At 38.0% G+C, this 22,760-nt stretch overlaps 1 protein-coding gene across 1 annotated transcript in view; it reads right to left on the bottom strand.

Annotated features, from left to right (window-relative positions):
* Positions 1-1,175: 1,175 nt before the first annotated feature.
* LOC127853089 (SR-related and CTD-associated factor 4-like) overlaps positions 1,176-22,760 on the bottom strand; it is a 40,277-nt gene continuing 18,692 nt past the window's right edge. The window contains exons 8-18 of the mRNA XM_052387286.1: positions 21,217-21,379; positions 20,505-20,704; positions 19,880-19,966; positions 18,919-19,013; positions 17,589-17,689; positions 16,991-17,098; positions 11,636-11,801; positions 9,908-10,015; positions 8,436-8,602; positions 6,069-6,153; positions 1,176-4,808 (exon numbers count right to left, since the gene is read on the bottom strand). Of these exons, the coding sequence (XP_052243246.1) occupies positions 3,055-4,808; positions 6,069-6,153; positions 8,436-8,602; positions 9,908-10,015; positions 11,636-11,801; positions 16,991-17,098; positions 17,589-17,689; positions 18,919-19,013; positions 19,880-19,966; positions 20,505-20,704; positions 21,217-21,379 (3,034 nt within the window). The 3' untranslated portion in view covers positions 1,176-3,054. The remainder of the gene's footprint in view (positions 4,809-6,068; positions 6,154-8,435; positions 8,603-9,907; positions 10,016-11,635; positions 11,802-16,990; positions 17,099-17,588; positions 17,690-18,918; positions 19,014-19,879; positions 19,967-20,504; positions 20,705-21,216; positions 21,380-22,760) is intronic.

The following is a 22,760-nucleotide window of genomic DNA, read 5'->3' on the forward strand; positions in this document are numbered from 1 at the left end:
TCGACGTAATTCTTTCGCACGACACACCGCCCAATGATGGTGAATAAATGTGCCAAATAATTTTAAAATCTCACAATGAACGACATATTTATGGCCCGGACAAGCTCATTTGTGGCCTTTGAACTCAAAGTGTGACCTTGACCTTGGAGATATCGATGTAATTCTTTCGCGCAACACAATGTCCAGTGATGGTGAACAAATGTGCCAAATGATTTTAAAATCTCACAATGAACGACATACTTATGGCCCGGGCAAGCTAATTTATGGCCTTTTTTGACCTTTGAACTCAAAGTGTGACCTTGCCCTTGGAGATATCAACGTAATTCTTTCGCGCGACACACTGTCCAATGATGGTGAACAAATGTGCCAAATGATTTTAAAATCTCACAATGAACGACATAGTTATGGCCCAGACAAGCTCATTTATGACCTTTGAACTCGAAGTGTGACCTTGACCTTGGAGCTTCTGTATCGACGTAATTCTTTCGCGCGACACACTGTCCACTTATGGTGAACAAATGTGCCAAATGATTTTAAAATCTCACAATAAATGACAAAGTTATGGCCTGGTCAAGCTCATTTATGGCAATTTTTGACCTTTGAACTCAAAGTATGACATTGACCTTTGAGATATCGACGTAATTCTTTCGTGCGACACACCGTCCAATGATGGTGAACAAATACGCTAAATGATTTTAAAATCTCACAATGAACAACAAAGTGACTCCTATATAGCCTCTATTACCAATGGTAATGTGGGTATAAATATGGTAAGACACAATGGGGGATACAGATATTTAGTTACCCTTCACTAATGTCTACAAGGACAATTTAACAGAGTCAATCTCGAACTGGACAAGACCCGTTTGTGCGACTAAATTGCACGTTTTAGTTTAAACTTTGTACAATATATTCAATTTAAAGTTGCCAATATTGCGACAATTGAAAATATGGCAAGACACATTGGGATACAGATATTCAGTTACCCTTGTCTAAAAGGACAATAAAACATAGTTAACAGTCAATCTTTTGAATAAATGTAATGGAGAACGGTCACATTTACATTACTTTTATACAATTTCAATGAACTACAACACAATTGTTTCTCCTATAAATAGCCGTGAAGAATATTCCTAAAGGAGAAAATTTTAACTAGTTATATCATAAGAAAGGACTACAATCACTCGTTTATTCCAGCGAAGTCGAACACACCACAACTATACAAAATATTCATATTCATATAGTACTGTCTTGTCAGTATATAGTTTCACACATACCTCGTTCAAGCACAAAGTCACTAGAGCAGATAATTCCGCCGATATCCCAGTATAATCCTCGAAATTTTCCCTCCAATCCGAGTTAATCCGTTCTTCTTCTGTGCTATACAAATATCACCTACCTTCGAAGTAGCTTAATACATAATGAAATTAGAAATGAACTACGCTATTAACCAGACAGTCGTTTAATTTAGTACATAACCGTAAGTGGTAATTTCTGAAATGTTACTGGGTTAACATTAAGTTTTAAGCGGCCCTTACATAAACCATCAAAATAAAATTAAACAACTGTTTATATTCATACATGTTAATATAGAAACTATAAACGTATAAAATACGACACCTTTGACAGATTTTTTTAAACGAATCGATTACCTTGCAGATACAATACACAATAGAATCAGCAATATAACAAAAAACTGTACCAACACATAATACCAAGACAATGGACTCTCTAGTATATATCGACCTTTATTCTAGGACTCCATGGTTCTACAGAGATCGATTTTCAAAATTTCATAACGTTCTTCTTAATCGAACGTCTTACTATTAAAATAAATAATATACAATACTTTGAGAGAAAAACGCTCGCGCTTATTGATATAATACATCTTATTGAACATTTATAATAATATTCTCATTTAAAATATCCAGATCCATCATTTAACAAGATCAATCCAGTTATTGAAATGTAATTGTACATAATTGTACCCCATTAATTAAACTAAGATTCATGGACTGCTATTTAGCATTTTGGTCAATTAAAAAACTGCAGACGCCTACTGAACGATGAAATAACATCAGATTTGTCTTTCCACTGTTCAACGCCAATGATATAAATGTATTAATGGCTTAAACTCTACAGGCATTTTTTTCAAACCATGCATTACAGAAAAGCCAAGAGGAAGGTTTTCCATTTTTTATTTTAACTCCTTTTGGGGGAGAGATCACAATTGCTTTTTAAATAATTCAACAAGGAAAATATAAGCACACATTTTCAAATGACGATGATGGATGTATGAACGATTAATAAATGTGTGAGTCACTTGGCACTGTTTTTCCATTGTATCCAGTCTAAGATTAGAATAGGCATATAAAAGCATTGACATTTAAATGCAATGTCCAGTTTTTCCTAACAAGATACCCAGAAAATGGACGCCACAGGGCTTGTTTCCATTCTTTGTGAAGCAGCCTTGACCCTCCCCTCCCCCCACACACTTTGTTAAAAAAAAGAGTTGCAATTTGTTCAAAATGTGTCGCAAATGTTTTATAAATGTAAAAATTTTAGTTGTACATTTCTCATAACTGCCACTTTTTCAGAAGGATTAAAAGCCCTGCGACGACTGAAAACATTTCTTATCTCATAGACAATTATTGTGACATGTTTCAAATAGTGCATTTATATATGTAACAAAAATACTATACAGTGATTGTAACGTGAGTAAGACTTTAATACAATAGGCAATTTCACCTCTTACAAAAGTACTTCTAAAACATTGAAGGAAACCACTCACATTTTACGATATAATATTTCCATAGCAATGAATTAATAATAATGTAGATGTGCTTTTTTTCTGCTTTCCAAATGTACACAGTACACAAATCATTTTATCGGTATTTTTCATAAGATAGAAAAATCTTTACCTATATCCATGATACCAAATAATCTGAACCATATATTACAATTGTTTGCTAAACATATACAATATAAAGAGAATTCATGACTTCTTTACATCATTATGGAAACATGATTAGTGATAATAACTGTTAACGCTCATTAACTAGATAATTCCCCTTCCTCCAGGTCAGGATTTGATTTTTCTAAATTATTCGAATCTCCAGAACTGGCATGATCAGTCACAGTTTTGGCAGCATGTTCTGACTGATATGTTACAACAGTTTCCTCATTAACATTTGTTATTTTACTTTCGTCACATTCCCCATCATCCGATATGTTCATATCTTCAGACTGATTTGATAAGACACTGTCATCGATTCCATTCCCATGATGTTCATGATTGACATTCTGAACATAATTCGTATCAGCGTGACTTTCTTTGATAGCATTTTCCTGATGATGGAGAGAATCCTGAGCTGGAACTGCTTCAGTCAATGAACTATTACCTACTCCTGTAATATCCAAATTTTCCGAGTCTATGTTTGCACTTTCATTATGAACATCTGATTCACCAACGTTAGTATTTTCTTGACCCTCTGAATGTTCTTCATTACCAGCATTTTCAGCTGCTTCCTTTTCTAACATTTTTGCGGCTTCCTGTTCCTCATCCCAATTGCCCCAGCGACTCTTTCTTGACTTCTCACGGTCTCTACCGGTTTCACGATTATCTTTTGAATCTTTTGTATTATCCCTAGATCTATCATTTCTCCTATCTCCGTCTCTTCTGTCCCTATCTCCATCTCTTCTATCCCTTTCATCTTTCCTGTCTCCATCTCTTCTGTCCCTGTCATTTCTCCTATCTCCATCTCTTCTTTCCCTATCTCCATCTCTTTTGTCCCTATCTCCGTCTCTTCTATCTCGATCATCTTTCCTGTCTCCATCTCTTCTATCCCTGTCATCTTTCCTATCCCATTTGTTTCCATTTCTTTCTATATCCTCATCTGTTTCAGGTTTTTTAATTACTCTGACAGTTTGCCAAGAATTAAACGGATAACAGTTTGGTACATTTCCTTCCTGTTCGTCATTAACCACTTCATCAACCGGCTCATTAATACTTTCATCATTTCCAGTTTCCTCACTCAAGATTTGCTCATTACCAGTTTCTTGTTCTTCTTCATAATATTCATCATCATTCTCATCCAAAAAGTTTGGTCTCTCCATTGGACGATTTGGCTGAATATCAGGCATATCTAGTAGAGACATAGGTCCACCACCAAATCGTGACCCAAATCCACCTCGACCCCCAGCTCCTAATGGGGACATTCCCCTTGGTGGTACACCTGGCATATCATGACCTCCAAACCTGTTTGGTGGGCCGCCTCTTCCCATAGGGCCCATCGGTGACATTCCACGTCCCATGGGCCCACCCCCCATCCTGTTCATCCCCCACTGTTCACCACTGAAAGTCCCAGGGGTTGGTGGACCACCTCTGCCCCTCATACCGTCTGGTCCACCCCTTCCTCCAATGGGAGGTCGGCCCATGAAATTCATGCCTCTGTTGAACTGACCAGGGGGTGGACCGTTGTCACCTTCATCTTCATCATCCAGGTCTTCGTCCATCTCATTGCTGTCCGGTGGCCACATCATTTCCGGTTGTTTCGAGCCCTGACCGGGTGGAATTGTGGGCACCAGTGGTCGATCCCCACTAAGGCCAAAAGGTGGCCTGGGACCGGGAGCCTCGCCTGGTTGTGGCGGCCTCATTCCCGCAGGGCTGCCTATTAGGGGATTAACAGGAGCCCCTGTGAAGCCAGGGGGAGGTAATCTGAAGCCTGGGGGCGGCATGTTTGGATTAAACCCGAATCCTGTGAAGCCCGTTGGTCTTGGAGGAACAGAGGGACTGCCGGGAACCACACCTGTAACATTGACATCACAAACGGATAAATATAGACTATTGAACAGGCCGAATAAACAAACTGCCTTATCAAGGGTGTGACTTCAGCAATACCTAGGGATAGAAAATACCCCATTCTTCATACATTTTACTTTATTTAGATCTATAAAAGAAGAGATATATTTGTAAATCTTATTAATAATGAAAAGAGATAAAGGCAGAAACAAGGGCTGTTTGTAAAACATGCATGCCCCCCATATGGGCTCTAAGTTGTAGTGACAGCCATTTTGTAAATATGTTTTTTGTCACTGTGACCTTGACCTTTGACCTAGTGACCTGAAAATCAATAGGGGTCATCTGCGAGTCATGATCAATGCACCTATGAAGTTTCATGATCCTAGCCATAAGCTTTCCTGAGTTATCATCAGGAAACCATTTTACTATTTCGGGTCACTGTGACCTTAACCTTTGACCTAGTGACCTGAAAATCAATAGGGGTCATCTGCCAGTCATGATCAATGTACCTATCAAGTTTCATGATCCTAGGCATAAGCGTTCTTGAGTTATCATCCGGAAACAATTTTACTATTTCGGGTCACCGTGACCTTGACCTTTGACCTAGTGACCTGAAAATCAATAGGGGTCATCTGCTAGTCATGATCAATCTACCTATCAAGTTTCATGATCCTAGGCATAAGGGTTCTTGAATTATCATCCGGAAACCATTTTACTATTTCGGGTCACCGTGACCTTGACCTTTGACCTAGTGACCTGAAAATCAATAGGGGTCATCTGCTAGTCATGATCCATCTACCTATGAAGTTTCATGATCCTAGGCATAAGCGTTCTTGAATTATCATCCGGAAACCATTTTACTATTTCGGGTCACAGTGACCTTGACCTTTGACCTAGTGACCTCAAAATCAATAGGGGTCATCTGTGAGTCATGATCAATGTACCTATGAAGTTTCATGATCCTAGGCTTAGCGTTCTTGAGTTATCGTCTGACAACCACCTGGTGGACGGACCGACCGACAGACAGACCGACCAACCGACAGACAGACCGACATGAGCAAAGCAATATACCCCCTCTTCTTCGAAGGGGGGCATAAAAAAAGCAAAATCGCACTCCTATTACTTTTGGTTACCTTAGATACAATTGTCTGGTTATCTTTTCAACAATACTTTTTACAAGAATCTTGGTGTAAACATTCATGAAAATCAGCTCACTACACTTACAGTACAAAAGAAATCAGCCCCTTGGACATCACCATTAACATACCTGCAGTTGTGGACATGATGTTCTGGATGGTCTGTGCCAAGGAATTTGCGGCTGCCGATGTGGCCATGTTCATACCGGGGGCGGGCTGCAAATGCACACACATTAAATATATATACGCTGAAAAGGTGGAGATCTTGGGACAATGGTGAATATGAACAGCCTTTTACCCTTTGCCACTCAGAGGCAAATTAGAAATGGACAACAGCATATAATCAGAACAGTCTGTACAGGTTTTATGCTGTTTGCTGCTAATCACTATCTTAGGGTTGGAAATGAAGCCTTTTAAACTTGAATATAGTAAGAAAGGTCTTTAATTAAATTTACTTTCTAAGCGACTACAAACACAACAAAATACATATCTAAGTGGAAAAGGATTAAATAAGTTTACCAAAAAGATTTGCTTAAATATCACAGATACAATAAAGAAGCAAATTTATTTATCCTTACAGATCCTTTTAGAAAGCTAGTTTGTAACTGCTTCTGTGAATGCTTTAGAATATCAGACCAAATGAGTTTCTTTCACAATCATTTATACTTTTAATAACATTGTTAATCTGGGCAAAGTTTAATGCACCAGAACAAATTACACACTTTATCTGTAGGTAAATTGACTTACATACCACAAAAATCAGCTCAATATCTGTAAGGCATAAACAAGAATATCAGTGAAACTGATGGATGCTCCCCGATGATGCGCTTTGTCAATGTATGTGTTAATAAACACCTAAAAAATCTATTATTAGCCTCGGTGACCATGACCCAGTGACCTCAAACCTCATCAAAAGGTAGAGGTCCATGCAAGGTACCTACATGCCAAATATAAAAGCGATTGGTAAAGTATTGAAGGCGCTATGAGAAACGGTAGCAAATGTGTGACGGAAGGAAGTCTATTATTAGCATCGGTGACCTTGACCCCAGTGACCTCAAACCTTATCAAAAGGAAGAGATCCATGCAAGGTACCTACATGCCAAATATGAAAGCGATTGGTAAAGTATTGAAGGCGCTATGAGAAACGGTAGCAAAAGTGTGACGGATGGAAGTCTCTAATTAGCCTCGGTGACCTTGAACCCAGTGACCTCAAACCTCATCAAAAGGTAGAGGTCAATGCAAGGTACCTACATGCCAAGTATGAAAGCGATTGGCAAAGTATTGAAGGCGCTATGAGAAATGGTAGCAAAAGTGTGTCGGAAGGAAGTCCATTATTAGCATCAATGACCTTGACTCCAGTGACCTCAAACCTCATCAAAAGGTAGAGATCCGTGCAAGGTACCTACATGCCAAATATGAAAGCGATTGGTAAAGTATTGAAGGCGCTATGAGAAACGGTAGCAAAAGTGTGACAGATGGAAGTCTATTATTAGCCTTGGTGACCTTGAACACAGTGACCTCAAACCTCATCAAAAGGTAGAGGTCAATGCAAGGTACCTACATGCCAAGTATGAAAGCGATTGGCAAAGTATTGAAGGCGCTATGAGAAATGGTAGCAAAAGTGTGTCGGAAGGAAGTCCATTATTAGCATCAATGACCTTGACTCCAGTGACCTCAAACCTCATCAAAAGGTAGAGATCCATGCAAGGTACCTACATGCCAAATATGAAAGCGATTGGTAAAGTATTGAAGGCGCTATGAGAAACGGTAGCAAAAGTGTGACAGATGGAAGTCTATTATTAGCCTTGGTGACCTTGAACACAGTGACCTCAAACCTCATCAAAAGGTAGAGGTCAATGCAAGGTACCTACATGCCAAGTATGAAAGCGATTGGTAAAGTATTGAAGGCGCTATGAGAAATGGTAGCAAAAGTGTGACGGAGTGTCTATTATTAGCATCCATGACCTTGACTCGTGTGACCTCAAACCTCATCAAAAGGTAGAGGTCCATGCAAGGTACCTACATGCTAAATATGAAAGAGATCGGTTAAGTATTGAAGGTGCTATGAGAAACTGTAACAAAAGAGTGACGGAAAAATCTATTATCAGCCTCAGTGACCTTGACCCCAGTGACCTCAAACCTCATCAAAAGGTAGAGGTCAATGCAAGGTACCTACATGCCAAATATGAAAGAGATCGGATTAGTATTGAAGGTGCTATGACAACTGTAACAAAAGTGTGACAGAAGAATCTATTATTAGCCTTAGTGACCTTGACCCCAGTGACCTCAAACCTCATCAAAAGGTAGAGGTCCATGCAAGGTACCTGCATGCCAAATATGAAAGAGATTGGTTAAGTATTGAAGGTTCTATGAGAAACTGTAACAAAAGTGTGACAGAAGTAAGGAAGGACAAACTGGCAACTATATGCTCCGCCGAAATTTTATTTCGGGGAGCATAAAAACCTCCGGAAAATGTGCTGTCTAAACACAGTACTTACAGGTCTCATGCCAGGCATGCCAGGGATCTGACTAGTGACTGGCATCATCGGGGGTGGTCCTGGAGGCATGGGGGGCATGCCCTGGGGTGGGGGAATATTTCCCACCATGGGGCCCATCATCATCCCTGGCATCATACCTGGCATAGGAGGGGGCCCACCCATCATGCCTGAAAACAGATCATTGGTGACATACAGCGATAAGAGTTTAATTGGATGGCGAATTGGATGTAAATAAAATGGCACACCTGACATTTCTAAGTTAAATGGATGCCTATACTTTAGTCTTGAACATTAGCTGTTATACGATGATTTATACAAATGTACAATCTAGATAAATTATTTAAGAACATGCTATAAATGTCAGAAATTTTATGTTCATGATTCAATTGAGTGTTTATTTTGGTTATGATCATCCTCATTTCTGCTAGTAAAGGACTTTCATGTGAATACCTAAAAAGGAAACAAAACAATTTTCTGCAACAAGACAAAAACTATTTGCAAACAATAAGTAACATATATCTATTTTATGCCAAAGTTCTACCAGTTTCTGCCATTTGTAATTTCGAATAAATTAAACATATGCGTATATTGACCTAAAACAACATTCCGCTAATTCACACAAATTACTCGAGTCTTGTTCTGGGAAAACTCTGATTGATGCATGTGAGTAAAGTGTTGTCACAGTCATATAAAAGGTAGTCTCTACTTAGCAAAAATTTTGTCTACACAGAGAGAGTCGTCCCTGATAAGCCTGTGTGGACAGCACAGGCTAGTCTACACAGAGAGTCGTCCCTGATAAGCCTGTGTGGACAGCACAGGCTAGTCTACACAGAGAGAGTCATCCCTGATAAGCCTGTGTGGACAGCACAGGCTAGTCTACACAGAGAGAGTCGTCCCTGATAAGCCTGTGTGGACAGCACAGGCGAGTCTTGGCCGACACTTTGGGCACATGAATGAACAGGGTTCCCAGCTTTTTGTATGAACAAAATTCCCTGATGTTTCCCTGATGGAAAATAAAAATTCCATGATCATAATTTTGACCTATTTCTTGTTTTAGACACCCTCAATAAATAGCAGTTGCAGACAATAACATGTATTATATTTATGTAATTTTAAATCAATGGCCTCCCATCTCCCCTCACAGCAATCACTTTCCTTGCCTTTTCATTTATTTTCATTTAATGTTTGTTTTGCAACAATAATTGGAACATATTGTTAAGTAATTCAACATTTTTAAACAGTTTTAATTGTATAGACTTTTTGACACAAGTTGGGAAAGTCTGACCAAACAAAATTCCATGATTTTTCCCTGATTTCAGGAACTTTTCCCAAATTCCCTGACTTTTCCCTGACTGGATGAAGTGAAAGCCTTTTTCCAGGTTTTCCCTGATTTCCAGGTTGGCTGGGAACCCTGATTAAGCCCTGTTTTTCCAGAGCAAGTGACACATGACTATTACCGCAAGTACACCTACCCATCATCGGTGGCTGTCCCTGCATCATCTGGTTGGCCATGCTGGCCATATTGGGCATGGGTGGCATACTGACATCGGGCTCTTCCTTGACACCTTCGCACTGGATATCTGCAGAATGCACATCAGGAAACAGGGCTAAATGCATGAGGGTTAAATGCCATCCCATATTAGCCAGTGCAGTTTGCACTGGCTTATCAGGGAGGACACTCCACCTAGACTGGATGTTTTTATTAGACTTCCAAAAATTTCATAAAGCCGAAAGTATTATCACTGATTAGCCTGTGCGGACCGCACAGGCTAATCTGAGACAAATCTTTACCACATGCACGAGTCTTTACCCACATGCAGGAGTCTTTACCCACATGCATTTAACTTTGTTTCTCTGAGCAAGGCTCATTGATTCAACTGTATGAGGCAATGAATGCTGGACTATTTCAAATTATTACAATTTTGAATCTTAATGTACGTTATAACATGTAAGAGAACTCCTGACAAATGTGTATCTTTCAATGAACAGACAGACGTAATTGGTGATTCAAATATACCCCTAACCCCTTAGTTCTGCCCACTGAGCTTTTTTGCTATATAATGCTGTTGTATTAAGCGACTTTTGTCTTACGCGACCAACGACCGCTGATTTTTGTGTATTTTGATGTCCGAATCTTAAATTAAGCGAGCACTAGGAGGTAAAAGTGGTTAATCTATTGATCTTTCAGGGACAAATCCGTGTTAATTGTTTATCTAAGCCTTTGAGATGTACTGTTACATCTCTCCTTTGTTTTCACATCAACCATTATGATTATGCTTTGTCTTGTTGACCGGTTCTGACCGGTATTGTTGTAGACTGCGTATCAATTTATTGAGTTGAATAATAGAGGAACGTATTATGCACAGTCTACAGCTTTAATAGTTTACTATGTGGAACGTATAACAGGTGTAGAAACAACGCACTGTACGCGACAAACATTTCCTGAGAAGTACGGAAAATAAACTATTAATCGGCAACATCTGTCGAAATCCGTACATTACCAATTTGTAATTATGCTAATTAGTAGATATTTGTTAGCCAATCACATTGTTATTTACTTAATAAATTTTCAAATCAGGTCTGTTTGTTTGTTTTCAATTGACGTGTTTAATTTTTAGCTCATTATGTATCATAATCGAGTCAGATTTCCTTAAGCGTACATGCAGAAATTAAAATGTCAAAACGAAAAGTGTTAACGTTTAACGAGAAAATTCGGGTTTTGGACGTAAAATCGCAGACGAGTTAGGAGTCGGTAAAACTCAAATTCAGAACATTCTTATGCGTAAAACCGAGGTGCTTGAAGACGTGGAAAATAATGTGTCAGGTGAAAAAAAAACGCGAAAAATATTTCCTTGTCTATGTTGTTTTGCAAATACATATGTACACACAATTCATTTATAATAAATGATAATTTATAATATGTGAAAAAATAAAACACATTATAAGTAAAATATTGTTTATGTATTGTGTTTATATTCATCATTATAAAAGTTAAAATCATTGTTGACAAAAGAGATTATCCTTCATATAGATTAAAATTGAGGATAAGCATTCTTCCAGAATGGCCTTTTTTATTTAAAGACCATTTTATTAAGAGACCACTTTTGATTACACCCTTAAGTGGTCTCTTAATACGAGATTGACTGTACATTAATAGTTTTCAGAATGTTAACTTTAGAATGCACTACTCATGAAAGTACCTTTGAGATGTTCAGGCAGGGACTCTGCGTCAATGATGGAGCCGTCTAGGTAGCTGGAGAGGTCAGCTGGAAGACTGTCCCAGGGCAGGTAGATGGCCCCCTCATCTACATCCCAACTGTCCTTGAATGGCGACGCCCGCATACCCGTACTCTGTGCCCAGGCAGTCTATGGGGAGGTACAGAAACATGGGCTTGGTTTAAACAAGAGGGCCTGAAAGGCCCAAAGTCGCTTACCTGAGATAACAAGTTATTATTGGGACAAATCATCTGACCAAGTTTCATGAAGATTGGACCTCAATGTGGCCTCTAGAGTGTTAACAAGGTTTTACTATAGCCATATAAGGAAAAATGCCCCACCCCTGGTGGCCATGTTTTTTAAAGCAACCAAAACCATTTTCAAACTCATCCAAGATATCATTGGGACAAATCTTCTGACCAACTTTAATGATGATCTGAAAATAAATGTGGCCTCTAGAGTGTTAACAAGGTTTTACTATAGCCATATAAGGAAAAATGCCCCGCCCCGTGGTGGCCATGTTTTTCAACCAACCGGCATCTTTTTTTAACTCGTCCAAGATATTATTGGGATGAATCTTCTAACCGAGTTTCATGAAGATCGGACTAAAAATGTGGTCTCTAGAGTGTTAACAAGAAATTACTGTAGCCATATAAGGAAAAATGCCCCACCCCTTGGCAGCCATGTTTTTCAAGCAAACATAACCATTTTCGAACTCATCCAAGATATCAATAATACAAATCTTCTGACCATATTTCATGAAGATTGGACAATAAATGTGGCCTCTAGTGTTAACAAGGTTTTACAAAGCCATATATAGCCTTATAAGGAAAAATGCCCCGCCCCCTGGTGGGCATGTTTTTAAACAAACCAAAACCATTTTCGAACTCATTCAAAATATCATTGGGACAAATCTTCTGACCAAGTTTCATGAAGATTGGAAAATAAATGTGGCCTATAGAGTGTTAACAAGGTTTTACTATAGCCATTTAAGGAATAAATGCCCCGCCCCCTGGCGGCCATGTTTTTCAACCAAAGGGCATAATTTTTGAACTCGTCCAAGATAATATTTGGATGAATCTTCTGACCAATTTTCATGAAGATTGAACAATAAATGTGGCCTCTAGAGTGATAACAAGATTTTACTATCGCCATATATAGCCATATAAGGAAAAATGCCCCGCCCCTTGGCGGCTATGTTTATCAACCAACCGGCATCATTTTTTGAATTCGTCCAAGATATCATTGGGATGAATGTTCTGACCAAGTTTCATGAAGATCAGACAATAAATGTGGCCTCTAGAGTGATAACAAGATTTTACTATAGCCATATATAGCCATATAAGGAAAAATGACCCGCCCCTTGGCAGCCATGTTTTTCAAGCAAAGGTTATGATTTTCAAACACATCCAAGATATCATTGGGACAAATCATCTGAGCAAGTTTCATGAAGATCAAAAAATAAATGTGGCCTCTAGAGTGTAAACAAGGTTTTACTAAAGCCATATAAGGAAAAATGCCCCGCCCCCTGGCGGCTATGTTTTTCAACCAACCTGCATCATTTTCGAACTAGTCCAAGCTATCATTGGGATGAATGTTCTGACCAAGTTTCATACAGATCGGACAATAAATGTGGCCTCAAGAGTGTTCAAACACATCCAAGATATCATTGGGACAAATCATCTGTGAAAGTTTCATGAAGATCAAAAAATAAATGTGGCCTCTAGAGTGTAAAGAAGGTTTTACTATAGCCAAAGGGGTTTTTCTGCCTATTTTGGGAAAAGGAGTCTGACCAAATTGGGAATTTTTTATCGACAAAATTGGTAATTTTGGGAATATTTGCTTCGATGAAACGGCTCATATGGGAAAAAATTGTGAATTTATCAAGCTTAAATAATTCAGCGGTTTAACAAATAAATTTGTTTTTATTTGTTATTTTGTCTTCTTTTATAAACAGATGCAATATTGGGCATGTTCAAAGTTTATTCAAGTACTGCAGTTTTGTTTTTCTGTTACAGTTACACTCTGAGATAAGAACTGAACAGTCAAAACATTACAGCAGATTTTTTGACCAAAACAAACACTGGTTAGTCACACAAGTTATAAGACACTTCATTTTTTTTGGAAATTAGGAATTTTTTTTAAATTTCGGTTTGGGATCGGGTCCGTTTGCTTTGGGAATGCCTCCGTTTTCCGGAGGCGCAGACGGTGCTGAAAAACCCCTGAGCCATATAAGGAAAAATGCCCCGCCCCCTGGCGGCTATGTTTTTCAACCAACCGGCATCATTTTCGAACTCGTCTAAGATATCATTGGGATGAATGTTCTGACCAAGTTTCATGAAGATCGGATGATAAATGTGGCCTCTAGAGTGTTAACAAGATTTTACTATAGCCATATATAGCCATATTTGGAAAAATGCCACGCCCCTTGGCAGCCATGTTTTTCAAGCAAACGTAACCATTTTCGAACTCATCCAAGTTATCATTGAGACCAATCTTCTGACCAAATATCATGAAGATTGGACAATAAATGTGGCGTCTAGAGAGTTAACAAGGCAAAAGTTGATGTTAATCAAAGCGCTGAAGGCACTGAAGTTGTTCGCTATTGCATAATCTTAGACGCAACTCAGTTTTCAAAATTATGTTATAGCTTTTTATATCGCAAGTTTGAAATGAACACAACCCATTCAAATTTATTACGGGTCGAGATGTGTGTGCTCTATTTATCCTGATATTTATGTTATAGAGATAACTTAGACAAAATAACAACAATATGTCTTAATATCTCTTTTTTTCCGCAATTGGTTGCTGCACTTGCAACCAAAAATTTTGGTTGCCTTGCTAAAAAATAACAAGCCAAGAATCATATACATGTTGTGTTATGTGTATGTAATAATTTATTTATTTTCTTTAAATAATTTAGCAACAATTTTGCCCACATGACAGACTTTTAATGCATCACATCTTGTTGTGAGCAGGAATTGAATCATTTTCTACGCCTTATTGATCCACAGTCGCCAATTTGTATTCTATGTTTAATTGGATTGATTGTTTCAAGCTTTGAACAAGAGCTGTCACCATAGGATGACATATGCCCCCTATAAACGCTTTGATAGAAGTTATGAGCATTTTTCGAAACCTAAACACGGACCCAAGTTTAAGGTCAAGGTCACAGGGGTCAAAATTTGTGTGCATATGGAAAGGCCTTGTCCATATACATATGCATACCAAATATGAAGGTTATATCTAAAGGGATATAGAAGTTATATGCATTTTTCGAAACCTAAACGCGGACCCTAAGTTCAAGGTCAAGGTCACAGAGGTTAAAATGTGTGTGCGTATGGAAAGGTCTTGTCCATATACACATGCATACCAAATATGAAGGATATATCTCAAGGGACATAGAAGTTATGTTCATTTTTCGAAACCTAAACGCAAATTTTGAAACCTAAACGCGGGCCCTAGGTGCAAGGTCAAGGTCATTGTGGTTAAAAAAATTTGTGCGTATGGAAAGGCCTTGTCCATATACACATGCATACCAAATATGAAGAATATATCTCAAGGGACATAGAAGTAATGAGCATTTTTCGAAACCTAAACGCAGATTTCGAAACCTAAAAGCGGACCCAAGGTGCAAGGTGAAGGTCACAGGAGTAAAAGTTTTTGTGCGTATGGAAAGGCCTTGTCCATATACACATGCATACCAAATATGAAGGTTATATCTCAAGGGACACAGAAGTTATGAACATTTTTCGAAACCTTAACGCAGATTTCGAAACCTAAATGCGGACCCTAGGTGCAAGGTGAAGGTCACAGGAGTAAAAAAAAAGTATGCGTATGGAAAGGCCTTTTCCATATACACATGCATACCAAATATGAAGGTTATATCTCAAGGGACATAGAAGTTGTGAGCATTTTTCGAAACCTAAAAGCAGATTTTGAAACCTTAACGCCAACCCTAAGTTCAAGGTCACAGGGGTAAAATTTTGTACACATGCATACCAAATATGAAGGTTATATCTCAAGGGACATAGAAGTTACGAGCAATTTTCGAAACCTAAACGCAGATTTCAAAACCTAAACGCAACCCTAAGTTCAAGATCAAGGTCACAGGGGTAAACAATTTTGTGTGTATGGAAAGGCCTTGTCCATATACACATGCATGCCAAATATGAAATTGCTATCTGAAGCGACATAGAAGCTATGAGCATTTTCGAAACCTAAAGGCAAAGTGTGACGGACAGACAGACGGATGGACAGTCCGATCACTATATGCCCTCCTTCGGGGGCATAAAAATATTTGATATAAAAGTGATTTTGTTTATCTGCCTTGTCAGGGAGGTTATTTTTAAGTTATTATCACTTTTATATTCTTTTTTTTAAAATCACTTATAGAAAAGATGATTTAAGCTTCATTTTGGGAAAACAGGGTTTGATGCATATGCATTAATTGTCATCCCAGTACCAGAGACTCTTTTTAAACGAGAAACCCCATACAATCAGAAAGTGCTGTCTTTGATTAGCTTGTGCCCACTGCACAGGCTAAACAGTGTGCACAGGCTAAACAGTGTGCACAGGCTAAACAGTGTGCACAGGCTAAACTGGGACACCACTTATTTGACATGCATTAAGCCCTGTTTTACCTGAAAGCAGCCAATATGTACAGATTTCAATGACAAACTGGCTAATGTGGTCGCACAAGCTGTTGAACACTATTGATTACATACACACACTCACTGTCTGCAGTGTACCAGTGGTGAAGTGCTGTGGTTATCGTTCTTAGGGTAGTTAAGAGCAGACTGACTTGCAACGCATACCACTAACCTTAGTTCTTCGCAAGCAAACAACTAAAAATGTATGCACTGTGTGCAGAATTTCACTCTTAAATTAGTTATAACAAATAATAGCTTGTTATTTAGCACAAAACTGAATTATCCCCACAACCCATTGTCAGCTGTGCTCAAGGGAAAATAACTCTGGAATTTGTTGATTCATGGTGCTTAAAAAATATCGTGCACATCTACAATTCACATTTGAAGTTTAATTATAAAAGTTTTAGAAAATCTGGAAGTAGTTAGGTCAGCTAACTTGTATCATTTTTAATGATTAACAGTAACTTTAATATATCCCCTTCAGAACTGAGTTTATTGGGGTATAAAATTGTTTCACATAGCGATATCAATATTATGTTAAATTGAGTGAAATGACAGTGGAAATTGTGGACACAGAAATTGCTTAATGATTTTGGAATGCTGACATAAGCACAAGAAATTCATGATGCTATTTTAAAAGAGAAGAATTGATGACCCTTGATGAATAATTGGAATTGAAAAGGATACCTTGAGTGCACTGCTGTTGAGTTTGTATCCGCGCAGCCTGTCGATGGCCTTGAAAGCGTCCTTTCTGTTCTCCATTACCACGTAAGCACAGCCTCTTGGTGGCACCATCTGTAAGAGCACAGGCAGATTAAGAGGTACAGTGAATAGTGGGCAACTTGGAAACAATGGTCACAACAAAGAACATATATGCAGAGCCGTGATTATGGAAACACTTTGGGGGAAAGAAAATACTCAATTGGGTTCACTAGATTTGTTGATTATTAGACAGATCTGGTAAATCTAACAAGTTTTATAATCAATCTTGAAACTCAAAACAAAAGATACGAGCTGAAAGGTGAGATCACATCCCTGTATAAGTGAATGATATCTATACTCATAAATAGTGTTCACTCTATCAAATGTGTATGTTTGGGTGATGTATTGGCATTAGCATATTTGTTTTTAAATAAATTATATCAGGTTATGTCGACGCCTTTAAGGAAATAGTTAGTCACAGAAGTGACAATAACACCCAATTTTAGACATGTTTCCAAATTGTTGACTAGCAGTGAGACATTTGTATCACCTTTAATTATACCTCGAACACAAATTAGCTTACATTTATGTTAAGGACTGGTCCATAACGCTCCACTTCTGCCTTCAGCTCCTCTTCAGCAGTGAACTTGTTGAGATGTCCAATCCAGATGGTATTTGTACATACTGGAGATGCACAGAATCCATTTACATTCTTATATAAGATTCTAAGAACGATAACATTTTTTGGTATACTGCCATTATCAACGCACTTTAACGCTTAGTAAAACAGCTGCTAACACTTAAGTTGCCAACTTAACAACTATGTACCAGGGGTGTAAAATTTTGCTAAAAGCAAGTCGCCCTGCAGGGCCACCAGAGTACAAAATTAGGTCGTCCATACTTATTTTGTGGTTGCCACACATTTTATACAGTAAAATGATAATGATTCTATGTTTTAAGCAATCAGTTGTTTACTTAACTACACTGCAGATCCATGGATCATGATCCCGATATAGCTTGCGATGTACATGAATAGCACATCATTTGTTTAATATAATTTATTAAAACAACTCTATTCGCTTACCCGTTTAAATGAATAACACCTACATTAAATTATCAAACTAATTTAGTTAAATAAATTTCGAATGGCAATTATGGGTTATACAAACAGGTATCAATGTTAAGTCCCAAAAGCGTGTCCAATTTTTTCTACACACAAGACACATGATGAAGTGAAATTAGCTGATGTGAAAGTTCAAACAATGCATATATTTCGTGTGTAAGGAAAAAAGTACATAACTTGATTCCTAATGCCACAGTGAAAAGATGTTTCCATGGGAAGCACGTGCTATAAGCTAATGACGTGTGACTGTTACAATTCCTGGGTATTCAGCATTCGGGCATTATGCTTGTTGCTTTATGAGCGAAGACACCGAGGTGTGAAAAACAGGATTGAACAGGATTTATTCATAGAAATGGATTTTATGTTGATGAAAATGCGGTCACCCGATTGGGCGAGTGTTTCAGAAGTGAATTCCCCTAAGGCTAAAAGTTAGTCGCCAATGTGATCGGGCTACCGTAATTTTACACCTCTGGTACATTGTACCATAGCTTTAGGCATCAACTCAACCAAACATTCTGTAACTACTTTATACCTGAAACAATATTGTGTCCTGTTTTTATCTTCACCATTCAATACAATTTGAATACAAGAGATACATTAGAGTTTATACCCTCGAAGTTTTTACCTTCGTTGCTAATTGTATGAAAACAAATAAATAATGAACTGAACATCTGTCTATATTAGACTCACATTATTGTGAAGCAACATTAACAGACTCTATAGCTCTCATTAAAATTCTTGTAATAATAAGTTCATGCAGTTTTTCTTTACAAATATTTATAATACATACTAGTGACAAAGTTAGCCCTGACTGCTGGAATGCCCCTTTTCTTGCGTTCTCTTTCCTTTTCTCTCCTCTCCTTCTCACGATCCTTGTCTTTAGAGCTACACAAACACACAACATATTTAATGTCATCCTTTAGAGCTACACAGACAACATACTTGCTGTCATTCTAAAGAACTAATTGGCAAGTAAAGCAAATATTTACAATTTATCACATGCTATACCCTGATTCCCATGTAATACAACCATTACATATTTTTTATATTACACATGTGTAATACATTTTTAAGCGTTTTCATTGGCTTCGTTTTCGTTTATTAACCAATCGTATTTTGTCTTTTTGCTGAAATGACGTTGCAACGTAAAATGACGTCACGAAATGTAAACAACATTCGGGATTAATCATTATGTTTGCATAAATATTTATTTAATTTGCTCATTTAAAAGCATGTGATAAAAAAGATCTGACATCCGTTGTCATATCATACCATATTTTATTAAACTCGTCCAGGAAATTCGTCACTTAGCTCGCGAAAGGCGTTAGCTCACGAAAGGCTCGCTTACTAACAAAATTCCTGAACTCGTTAAATAAAATATGGTATAATATGACAACTCGTGCCAGATCCTATATATACATGTCAACATTGTTTTTCTCATGAGGGACAAGAACCAATACATGTTAATAAACATGGAATATAAAATACAATATATAAACTTACATATAATTGAACAGTTTATCAATTATATATTTCAATTAAATGTATCACGACCAATTAAACGCTAATACAAACACCTGTACTCGTTTTTAATTTAGAACCAAACATTGCGTCTATGTGTCTAAAGTGTCTCATGAACAAATCTGCACAGACTAGTTCAGATTTCCCAATAGCGTACATGTCTGCTAGTAATTCTTTTGGTCCTCCATCATTCCTTCCCAACAATTACACCCATAACCTGCCCCACTCACCGAGATCGTCTGTCTCTGTGTCTTTCCCGAGAGCGTGACCTCCTTCTACGTTCTTTTGACCTTGACCTCTTGCGTCTTTTGGGCGACCTGGAATATATAATACTAATGAGAAAGGGTTACAAGAGGGATTAAGGACCTTATCAGCTCACCTGAGACCCAAATAAAATGTATTCAACTGATTTGCTTTTATGATGTTTGTGTAAGAAATTTAACTTCTGACCAAGCTTTTTTCTTACCCATTATGAGATTTATTTGTTAACAGTGACACATTGGGATCAAATGTTCTGCCCAAGTTAACAAAATTTGAAATGAGGCAAATAAGAAGGCTTCTGGTTGGTTGACGTTTTGAAAAAAAAGTCTGGTACGAATATACAATCATGTCAAATAAGGAAAATTGTGTCACCTCATGGCAGCAAAGTATTTTCTTGGAAATTATACAAACACTCCAGAGAAATTAATAATAACATCAACACACAAGTTCTGAGCAAGGTGCCTCCTGGGGTAAAATATTATTTCTTGTTTGTCTACCATGTTTCATTCATGTAACATGTAAAGGCACACAAGAAAAACTGTCCCACTACCTGGCTGCAATGTTTCAACAAACCCACAACCACTGGTAGCTCACCTGGACCTATCCCTGGAGCGTCGCCGTCTGTCTGACCTGCTCCTGTCCCTGTCTTCCCTGTCCCGGAGCTGCTGATGGTCCCGAAAGTCCTCGTCCTGCAGTTGGTCCTCCGTGTACTCGCCCTCCTCTGGATAAGCACCGTCCGGCATCGGGGGGTCTTCACCGCCCTGGTACCCTGCACCGCCCGACCGGTCCAAGGACTGAACACAGGCAAGAATATGGTATGAACATACGAGTTTCAGTCTGGAAAAAATAGGCTTTATGCAAAAGCATAGTTCATCACAGATTAGCCTGTGCAGCCTGCATAGGAGGACACCGCATAAACTGGATTTTTATTTAGACGAGGCTTCCTCTAAACTTAACATTCCATAAAAGCACAGTGTCTTCCTTGATTATCGGTAACCTGTGCAGAGGCAAATCTGGGAGGTCAGACATGCATTAAAGCCAGTTTTCCCCGACAGACGTTCATAATTATAAACAAAAGAACAAGTCTGTTTATAAACTGGGCATATTGGGGGCCCAACAACTGGGTATAAAGCATCTACGCCAGACAGGTTTAGGGTCGGTATACATTGAGGAATAGGTGGATTGTGGCCGAAGAACTCAACAAAATAGTGTTACAATTATACTGATTAGAGACACAAAAGAATGTAAGTATTTAGATTGTATACACCTAAAAAACCGTTTTGTGAACCATGGGACTGGTAGTTACCAGAGCAATCTGTTGGTTGAACTCTTCCTGCTGCTGCTCCAGTATGCGACGGCGCTCCTGGTCGGACAGCTCGGCACTGTACTGGTGATTCTTCTGTATTGTCTGGGACACCTGGTGGATTTGCTGCATCAGGCCCTGGTCCTGCAGTATCGTGCGCACCTCTCTGTAAATACAGAAATGGGGTGATATACTGTTTCAAATCGCTGACAAGATGACAAGCTATTACACTACGTTGACATTATTTACATATTGGGACACAAAATCACAAATCTTGAGACTTTTAAAACTACACACAAACATCAGGGTTCTCAATAAGAGCCGGCCGCCGGCCAAATCGGCTGTTTGAAATCAGATTTTGGCCGGTTGAAAATCGCTCAGATTTGGAAAATCGGCAATTGCAGACCTGTTTACCCTACTAATTGCTTCTCAGTAGTATGGAGGGCATCTCTCAGTAGTTTTGGGCTGTTGTCAGTAGTTTTAAACTTTTCAATCATTTTGAGCTTTAAAACACCATGACTGGGTCACATATCAGTTTAACGGTAAATAAAGCATTAGATGAATCTAGTTGCTAATAATTAAATCTGTTAAGTGATTGTTTTGCTTTGATTTGTTACAGCCTGTGCCATTTGGTTTGGGAAAATTAGCGTGATAAACCACGATATTGGAAAAAAATATCGCGATAAACCATGAAATTGGGAGACATTCAGCATTATACATATGATTATAAGTAACAGAATTAAAATTGTTTTTAAGTGCATGTTTGACAGCATTTTATATTATAAAGTGCTGCTTCAATGTCTTCTTACAATGAAGACAATATTTAGTTAATGTCCATCCACATGCATATTAAACTTGCAATAATCTATAGATTCTTAAATACACCATTTGATCAAAAGCTCTTTAAGAATAGCTATTAATTTAATTCAGTATTTTTTTTTAAATTACATATCATAAGGGGAAAACAAACAAATATTGACAAACATCCTTTAGTGTTCTTATTATGTTTATGATATATTAAATGGAGTTAAAATAATATATTTTATTTGTTTATCCAAAGACCTATAGAATCTATAGGTCTTTGGTTTACCTTTCAATATTTTGCACTTGACAACCTCAGTTCAATGCTATTTCATTTAACTGTACAGCGTAACAAACATAATAAATCTCAAATCATGTTTGTCTCTTTCAATTTTCGAACGATACTCATCTTACTATAATAAATGCTTTAACTTTGTGAGTAGACAATTTTCCAACACTCGTTTCCGTGACGCACATTCACTGTGCAGATTTCTGATAAATATTTTTTTCAAATCTCAAACGTAGTATGTTGCGTTAATTGACACACGCATTACATCATTCCCTAATGACCATATGATATCCGTTGTTAATTTGAATGGTATTTATTATTTTCGCCGTTAATCCCAATTTCTCGTCTGCTTGCGGCCATCATGGACGTGTGTAAAAACAGGCGTGCTCAATCCTGATACATCGACTATCGTCGGTATTCTCCGCAATAGAGAGAGATGTGTATACTGGATAGCAAC

The sequence above is a fragment of the Dreissena polymorpha genome, chromosome 12, assembly GCF_020536995.1.
Source record: "Dreissena polymorpha isolate Duluth1 chromosome 12, UMN_Dpol_1.0, whole genome shotgun sequence".
Lineage (NCBI taxonomy): Eukaryota > Metazoa > Mollusca > Bivalvia > Myida > Dreissenidae > Dreissena > Dreissena polymorpha.